This window comes from Acipenser ruthenus, chromosome 11 (genome assembly GCF_902713425.1).
Source record: "Acipenser ruthenus chromosome 11, fAciRut3.2 maternal haplotype, whole genome shotgun sequence".
In the NCBI taxonomy this organism is placed as follows: domain Eukaryota; kingdom Metazoa; phylum Chordata; class Actinopteri; order Acipenseriformes; family Acipenseridae; genus Acipenser; species Acipenser ruthenus.
In genome coordinates, this window is record NC_081199.1 from 3,100,058 (window position 1) to 3,109,072 (window position 9,015).

General features: G+C 42.0%; 1 protein-coding gene across 2 annotated transcripts; it reads left to right on the forward strand.

Annotated features, from left to right (window-relative positions):
- The first annotated feature begins 461 nt into the window (after positions 1 to 461).
- LOC131739364 (WD repeat and SOCS box-containing protein 2-like) lies at positions 462 to 7,305 on the forward strand. 2 transcript variants are annotated; one of them, XM_059032898.1, is made up of 9 exons: positions 462 to 908; positions 1,777 to 1,948; positions 2,591 to 2,847; positions 4,976 to 5,107; positions 5,490 to 5,590; positions 5,712 to 5,884; positions 6,255 to 6,359; positions 6,757 to 6,879; positions 7,013 to 7,305. In XM_059032898.1, the coding sequence occupies exons 1-9, from the start codon at positions 863 to 865 to the stop codon at positions 7,230 to 7,232; spliced, it is 1,329 nt and encodes a 442-aa protein (XP_058888881.1). In that variant the 5' UTR covers positions 462 to 862; the 3' UTR covers positions 7,233 to 7,305. The 2 variants fall into 2 exon arrangements, with proteins under 2 accessions (XP_058888881.1, XP_058888882.1); XM_059032899.1 differs by having other exon boundaries at positions 6,279 to 6,359.
- The last annotated feature ends 1,710 nt before the right edge of the window (positions 7,306 to 9,015 follow it).

The window sequence follows — 9,015 nt, forward strand, 5'->3', positions numbered from 1 at the left end:
TTATTGTTTTTTTAACTTAACAAAAATTCTTGTTTGTTTTTATTGCATTATTTATTAAAACTTTTGACAAAAGTAATCTACTTCCGTCGTCGTTTTTCACGTTGCATGATTTATTCGGCTGCACCAATTTTGGAGTCTGTGGATTCTTTGTTTGCTTCGTTTCCCTATTTTGGTTTCCCAGTCAAATGAGAGCCTTCTGCATTCATTTACGATCGAATCTGAATACAAAATAAAGCGCTATACTGCATATGACAATACAGTAAATGAACCAAATTAACTAAAATACACTGCATTATAGCGTTCTGTTTTACATTAGCAGATGAAGAATCACTAGATAACATTACTGTCTTTTTTAATGTATGTATTTATCTATTTAGTGTATGTTCTATATTGTATGTAATCGGTAAGAACATTGGTTGCCACGGATACCATAAAACCACGTGCGCATGTCAGCTGGTGAAACAGGAAGCTGTTCAGGTTTGCACAATAATATTCTTTTGCACAGGGAAGAGTCCGGGGAGTGGAAGATGAAACTGTGACATTTTGAGCTAACGTTGTACTCACGGCTCTTCGAAAAAGTCGTATTATTTAACGTAGTTTATTATTATTATTTTTTTTAAGTGTATTAGGGTATACTTTTCGGTTCCCTCGTTAGGAATGGACGTTGAAATCGTTCAGTTCGAGATCGATACTTTTGATTGGTACAGTACGAGCACGACTAGGGTAGATATTGCAGTATCTGCTGTAAAAAGCTGACTAGTTAGTTCACTTGTTGTAGTTTGTTCTGAAGTCTTTCGCCGGACGTTGATTGCTAAAGACCGGTCACATTTAACTGCAGGTTCAAAGTAAAATCAGCGTACAGATGGAAGTAATGAAACCAGGAACGAAGCAGGATTGGAGACGACCAGGTAAGCAAGGGGGCGTGGCGGAAAACAATCTTTCGAGTGTGTATTTCATGCATACTTTGCATTTCTAACTGGACTTAATGTACAGAAACTAATGCCGTGGATCATTTTAATTATGATATGCCAGCATGGACAGAAAAAAAACATACAAAACAAAACAAAAACAAACCTTAAGGAAGCATGTGTCGTAAATCGTGTATCGTATCAAACTGCGCAATACAGTCGTGTTGTCAAATGAAAGGACTTTGCTTCGTCCTTTGCTCTGTTTTGTAAATATAAAATGAAGTAATTGAAAGGACTCGGGGAAGATGGGGGTGCCTGTGTAAATCAGAAAGGTAGACATGTTGTTTTTTTTGGGATGACAGAAAACGGAAACAGCGTTGCTTTATTAAACGGTTGGATAGTGCTTGCTGCAGCGTGGCTACAGTATAATACGATCAGAATAAATTCAACGCGGCAGACACGGAATACAGTGAAACGGGCGCTCACCCCAAACGGGTGTTCTTTATCCTCGGATTTACTCGCATCGCAGTGCATTCTGGTAGTCCTAGACCTCTGAAAGACAGAGAGGTTACCGTACCGTGGCCCAAACTGTCTCGGTGAGCCTGGATCCTCGTTTTCTACTCCCGATCCAGTTAACAAAGGACAAAATGCAATGCATCATATTGGATACAAAAGCAATTATGTAATTATGTAATGCACACAAATCATGAATGCGAGGAATGCAGCGTGGGAGGTGACCTCGCCTTGATTTAAATATTTTACATTCATAAAAGCATATGCTATTGTAGATGGCGTGACAGACACTGGCACGTATGTTCTGGGATGTGGCTCTGCATGGTGACTGCTTTTTTTTCAATTCTTCAAACAGAGAAGGCTGTGTTGATTGCAGAGCTGAAGCCAGTCCACCCTCAGCCCCTGGAGCGCAGGTCGGGCTGTGAGACCTGGAGTGCGGAGTTCTCCCCCGATGGCTCCTATTTTGCTTGGTCGCTGGGACACGGGATGGTGAAGCTCGTCCCGTGGCCCCTGGAGGAGAGCAGCGGGTAGGTCAGAGAGTATATGGGTGTGTGTGTGTGTGTGTTAGAGTTTCAATTAGATTGTGTGTGAGAATTGAGCATGTTAAATGTGTATTTGTTTCCTGGGTCCCATATGAAAACAAGCTGGCTGTGCCACCGCAGTGGGGTTTTCCTGGTGTGTGTGTGTGTGTAATTTTAGCTAATACTTACTAAAATGCAAGAATGCAATTATTGTGTGCTTTACTGTGATAGAAAGGCGTGAATTTAAATTCAGAAGCTATACTATATATATAGATATATAGAGATGTACCCTACTTAGCTCAATCTAGATGGTTGTCATGCTGATGCGCTGGGGAGGCCGCACTGTGGTTGATCCCCGGAGCCAGCATCGCAGCCGTTGTGTGTGCTGATGCGCTGGGGAGGCAATAAGTTGATCCCTGGAGCCAGCATTACACTTCAGCCATCAACACCAGACAGAAGGATATCTACATCATCAGATGGAAAGAAACGCAAATGGATGGACACACAGATGGATCACATTAGTTTACTGTAAAGCTACGTCTTAGTTGGTGCTTATCTTGTCGAGAGCCGAGTTCAGATCAGCATGAAGTTTTAACATCTGCTCTCGTGTAATGGAAATCATTATTATATATATTTTTTGTTTTGCAGGAGCCCTACTAGAAGTGCTACCTGGTGCAAGAACTACCTCTCTAATGCAGGACAGCAAGAAAATGGCAACCCCAAGGAAAAGACCCTCGATTGCAGACAGACTGTGTGGAGCTTGGCTTTTGGTCCGCGCTCATCTAAGGACAGAACTCGCCACAGACGTGATTGTCAGCCGGCATCGTTTTGTGATCTGTTCTCAAGCCTGGTTCTGGCCACAGGTCTTAATGATGGGCATATCAAAGTGTGGGAGGTACTAACAGGTAGGGACAAGCAGAAACATATACCCTGCCATGGCCCAGTAAAGAACTTCTCCTAGCTGCTGTAGATCCAAATCATGATACCAGGTGTAATAAAGCTAGTTATTTATATTATGTACAGTGCCTTGCGAAAGTATTCGGCCCCCTTGAACTTTGCGACCTTTTGCCACATTTCAGGCTTCAAACATAAAGATATGAAACTGTAATTTTTTGTGAAGAATCAACAACAAGTGGGACACAATCATGAAGTGGAACGAAATTTATTGGATATTTCAAACTTTTTTAACAAATAAAAAACTGAAAAATTGGGCGTGCAAAATTATTCAGCCCCTTTACTTTCAGTGCAGCAAACTCTCTCCAGAAGTTCAGTGAGGATCTCTGAATGATCCAATGTTGACCTAAATGACTAATGATGATAAATAGAATCCACCTGTGTGTAATCAAGTCTCTGTATAAATGCACCTGCACTGTGATAGTCTCAGAGGTCCGTTTAAAGCGCAGAGAGCATCATGAAGAACAAGGGACACACCACGCAGGTCCGAGATACTGTTGTGGAGAAGTTTAAAGCCGGATTTGGATACAAAAAGATTTCCCAAGCTTTAAACATCCCAAGGAGCACTGTGCAAGCGATAATATTGAAATGGAAGGAGTATCAGACCACTGCAAATCTACCAAGACCTGGCCGTCCCTCTAAACTTTCAGCTCATACAAGGAGAAGACTGATCAGAGATGCAGCCAAGAGGCCCATGATCACTCTGGATGAACTGCAGAGATCTACAGCTGAGGTGGGAGACTCTGTCCATAGGACAACAATCAGTCGTATACTGCACAAATCTGGCCTTTATGGAAGAGTGGCAAGAAGAAAGCCATTTCTTAAAGATATCCATAAAAAGTGTCGTTTACAGTTTGCCACAAGCCACCTGGGAGACACACCAAACATGTGGAAGAAGGTGCTCTGGTCAGATGAAACCAAAATCGAACTTTTTGGCAACAATGCAAAACGTTATGTTTGGCGTAAAAGCAACACAGCTCATCACCCTGAACACACCATCCCCACTGTCAAACATGGTGGTGGCAGCATCATGGTGTGGGCCTGCTTTTCTTCAGCAGGGACAGGGAAGATGGTTAAAATTGATGGGAAGATGGATGGAGCCAAATACAGGACCATTCTGGAAGAAAACCTGATGGAGTCTGCAAAAGACCTGAGACTGGGACGGAGATTTGTCTTCCAACAAGACAATGATCCAAAACATAAAGCAAAATCTACAATGGAATGGTTCACAAATAAACATATCCAGGTGTTAGAATGGCCAAGTCAAAGTCCAGACCTGAATCCAATCGAGAATCTGTGGAAAGAACTGAAAACTGCTGTTCACAAATGCTCTCCATCCAACCTCACTGAGCTCGAGCTGTTTTGCAAGGAGGAATGGGCAAAAATTTCAGTCTCTCGATGTGCAAAACTGATAGAGACATACCCCAAGCGACTTACAGCTGTAATCGCAGCAAAAGGTGGCGCTACAAAGTATTAACTTAAGGGGGCTGAATAATTTTGCACGCCCAATTTTTCAGTTTTTTATTTGTTAAAAAAGTTTGAAATATCCAATAAATTTCGTTCCACTTCATGATTGTGTCCCACTTGTTGTTGATTCTTCACAAAAAATTACAGTTTCATATCTTTATGTTTGAAGCCTGAAATGTGGCAAAAGGTCGCAAAGTTCAAGGGGGCCGAATACTTTCGCAAGGTACTGTATATATGATGTAGCGCACATTTTAGAAAGGCATGCCAAACTCCTCTACATCGCTGTCTTTCAGCTGTGCCGTCTCCCTGTATCTATCTAGACTGGAAGCAGTACACTTTTCCATCTCACACAATAACGTGTTACCCAAATGAGACCCCTGGCTTGTATTGTGTGATGTATAAAAGCTGCATCTCCGAGCCCCTCCCTTACAGTGTTTGTGTGACTGCAGGTGCTATTACTGGCTCTGGTTCCGTTTATTCACCACCTGACACTGAACTGGATGCTCGGAATTTTTAAAAATCTAAAGCGTGACGAAGATGGCGGCTTCATTTTTATGTGGTAAAGTTATCTGCTTGTGTTTAATTTGATTTTGTTTTTCGCTACGTCGGAAGGTCATCTCCTGTTCAATCTAACTGGACATCAGGATGTGGTGAGGGATCTGACCTTCGCCCCAAACGGAGGCTTGACACTTGTCTCTGGTTCTCGAGACCAGACGCTACGAATTTGGGATTTAACAAAAGGCGGTAAGACATTATTAGAGAGGGGCAGTGTGTGTGTGTGTGTGTGTTCCACTGTCTTCTGGCACAATTGAGCTTCCATAGATCTTTTACTACCAAGGCTTCCTTACAGGAGAGCTAACCATGTCCTTGCCTTATATTGGCACTAGCACCTTGTCATGAGTTTGTTTTGTCTTGTATGGTATATTTTTAGGTCTTACACTGACTGGCCAAAAACAAAACAAAAAATCAGAGATCCAGTATATTAATGTTTTCTTATTTGCCCTGCATGCAGCAGTTTTGGTAATCAAATTTCATTTTTAACAGACGCATTGATATACATTGTAAGTTAACCAGTTTAAATGCATGCAAGTCAGATGCCAAAGCCAAGCATTGTTTGTTTCTGCAGGTAAAACGGCCCATGTGTTGACTGGCCACAAGCAGTGGGTGTACTGCTGCCGGGTCTCCCCTGACTGCAGCATGATCGCCTCTGTTTCAGGAGAGAAATCCGTAAGTACAGAACGGCTTGCATTGAAATCAGGCTGGGTTGTTATGCCTCGCCCCCTCGTTACTGTTACCTGTAAACCGTCAGCCTCCTGAGCCCCACGCTCTCCTGTGATTTCTCCTCCAGGTGTTCCTGTGGAGCATGCGATCGTACACCTTCATTAGAAAACTGGAGGGTCACAAGAACTGCGTCATATCCTGCGACTTCTCACCTGACGGAGCTGTGCTGGTGACGGCGTCCCTCGACACACAGGTGTACCTGTGGGACCCCTACACTGGGGAATCGCTGATGCAGCTAAGGTGAGTGAGAGTAACACACTGCCCATGCCATGTACGTATTCACACTCTTACCCATCTGCAGCGCGTTCTTAGATTCTAACAGAATTTTTCTGTTTTCTGCTACAGCAGAGTGCACTGAAAGCTGAACTTGTGTATGAAAACACACACCAAGGAATCCTATTGCAGTGTAAAAGTTAACGGGGTGCGGGGTATTGCAACTTTAAATCAAACTCTCTGAGGCACAAGCAAGACTTTGTGTTTTCAGTGTAAACTGCATTTGAGTGCAGTTACATATGACACGTTCTCTTACATGTTACTTTACATTTCCTGAGTTTAGTAACAGGTGATGCAGTACCCATCACCGTCGTTATTACATGTTTTATTCTTTCAGCCATTGTTTTCCTGACCTGTACAGTTTTGCCGTCAGCGATGTTCGCCTGAGGTCTGTGCGCTTCTCTCCTGAAGGCTTATACTTTGCAACAGTTGCAGATGACAGGTAGGGATGGGAAAACAATCCTTTGTAAAATCTCAAATCACTGCACTGCTGGGAATCTTTGGTAACGAAAGCTGTAGTGTGTAGACTTAAAGCAATGATAATTCTCACGAAAATAAACTTCCAAAAGTGAGTCGGAGATACTGCTCAATTGCATGCAGGAACTAATCGGGGGGGTCGGTGTACCGTGATCCCTTTAAACCCCACAAGGCACCAGAGTACAGCAAAAATGTACATTATCTTAACCCTAAACCACCAATTTGTGACTGATGGTAACCGACATGTTGAAGTGTGTGTGTGTGTCTATATATATATATATATATATATATATATATATATATATATATATATATATATATATATATCTGTGTGTAGTATATTGTTGTGATTACATTTCCAGGGACTTGAGGATTTGGGCGTTAGGAATGGACAGGCCAATAATAGAAAGCCCAGCTCCACACAATCCTGTGACGAACGGCCTGTGCTGCGCTTTCTCACCGCAAGGGGGAGTCCTTGCAACAGGGTAACCCGTTCTACTTTGACACTCCCATTCTGTAGTTAAACCAAGGCAGTGTTACTGCTGTGCAGTGTTGGGGTCGGGTAGGTTTCTGCAGGCTGGGGCTGGCAGGTTTCTCACTCGCTTCTCATTCACACAGGACGAGAGACGGGCAGGTGCAGTTCTGGAGGACTCTGAGGGTCGTGCCGAGTTTACGACACCTGAGCCGCGTATCCCTCCGCCAGTCCGTGTCCTCCCATCAGGTGATGGCGCTGCCCCTCCCCAAGAAGATGAAGGACTTCCTCACTTACAGGACTCTCTTAACATGCCATGAGAACAACTCCCTTCATCACTTGCAAGAAGTCATAGCCCTCAATTAATAACCAGTGTTGCTGACACAAAAGCACTTTCTTTTTCCTTATAATGTTATTGGTAACAGTGTAATTTTGATTTTTTTTAAAATCTTTAATTTTCAAAGCATATATTGTAAATATTTTGAGATTAAGTATAATATTACTTTAACAATATAATTTTTTTATAAGTCTTATTCCATCTGTTTGTTTTCACTCCTGTTGCACAAACTGAAATCCCATAAAGCCAGGAACAGCCTTAAATCTATATATTTATTTATATATTGAACTTTTTTAGGCATTTAACTCATTCCGTGTGTATCTTCTTCAAGCAGACACTCGTTTTTCTTAAGTACGGTTTGCAGAAATCCATACTGTTGTGGTGTAACTCTCGCATGCCTCAAGAAAAAGTCTAATATGATTATTTTGCAGTTTTGTTATCAACCGTCAATACAGCAGCAGTATCTAGAAAATGAGGTATGAAGAGCGTACTGTAAGTTAAAACATGAAGCAAAAAATAAAACAACACATCAAAAAAATGTTAACTAGCAAGAGATTGACTACATGCTCAGGGTTTTAATAAATCAGCCTTATACTTAGAGCAACGAGAACCAGACACTGTAATGAATCCCTCAAAAGACACTGCGGCTGGTTACTTGTGCTGTCTCTCCAAACCAGCCCACAGTGATGGCAACAGCATAAGCTTCACTTGTTCAGAGTGGGGGCTCCTTATTCTCGAAGCAGTTTCCAGGAATGTGGCACACTGCATTGTGTGATTGAGGGGACTATTGTTGAGGCACAGCGGCTGTATTCATGTTGGCAAGATGAGAAAGAGAGCACGCAGGCTGCTGGGAACGCCTGCACCTTTTTTGGTTGTAGAAGTTTGTAATTGAGACTTTCTGAAGTGAACAGTGTCAGTGAGGGGAGCCTGTTCTTTCTACACTACGCAGTGAAACCATTCTGTTTATAGTGTGTTGTAACCACTGCAGAGGCTGCTTCAGAACTTCTGAAGTTTTGCATTTTCCTGTTTAAATATTTCTACATTTAAAATAGTTCACTCTTTCTTATAGATACATGCCAGTCAGCAATCTCAGGCATTTCTACACAGGGGGAGGGACACATACTTGGATAACACACCTGCTGACAGCAGCCCCTGTTTAATCCTACATCATTGATTACTTGTTTTGAACACCGACTGCCCAAGGAGTCTTGACAAGCTTAAGACAACCTGCAAAATGAGCTGAACATTTCCGTTAGCAGGTTGAAAGAACAGAACTCAACGTGAGCATCTCCTGCATTGAATCATTGAATGTCGAGTGATATTTTTCACTCCACCCTGTATATTTAAACAGTTATATACATATAAACCAGGATGTAACTGTGTAAACCACTGTATATCAGAAAGGATATTGTGTGATGTTTTATGTCAACAGAATAAAGCAAGCTAGCCATTCATCCTTGTTAACACAGACATAACCGCGCCTGAAAAATAAACTGAGAATAGAAAGTGTATAAATTCACTGTCTGTTTAACTTTCCATAAATATTTGCTGGTATTTAACAGTGCAAATCATTTATACTAGATGCATTCAGCATGTCAAATCTATTAGGGCAAGGGTGACGCACAAACCATGCGAGTGCAGTAGCTAATAACAAGAGATTTCTACCGTTGTGTACATGTCTCGTTTTCACAGATTCTGTTCCTGTACATTAAATACAGTGATTGAGAAAATAAATAAGTGTGCCAATGCTCTTCCTTGTACGAGTGTCATGTGATTTATAAATCTACTGTCTGTATTGTTTCTTCCCAGGAG

Excerpts from the sequence above, each read along its gene's own strand:
- LOC131739364 (XM_059032898.1), top strand. The coding sequence starts at position 863 with ATGGAAGTAATGAAACCAGGAACGAAGCAGGATTGGAGACGACCAG. Across the intron at positions 909-1,776 it reads GCAGGATTGGAGACGACCAG|AGAAGGCTGTGTTGATTGCA; the intron begins GTAAGCAAGGGG and ends TTCTTCAAACAG. Across the intron at positions 2,848-4,975 it reads AGTGTGGGAGGTACTAACAG|GTCATCTCCTGTTCAATCTA; the intron begins GTAGGGACAAGC and ends CTACGTCGGAAG.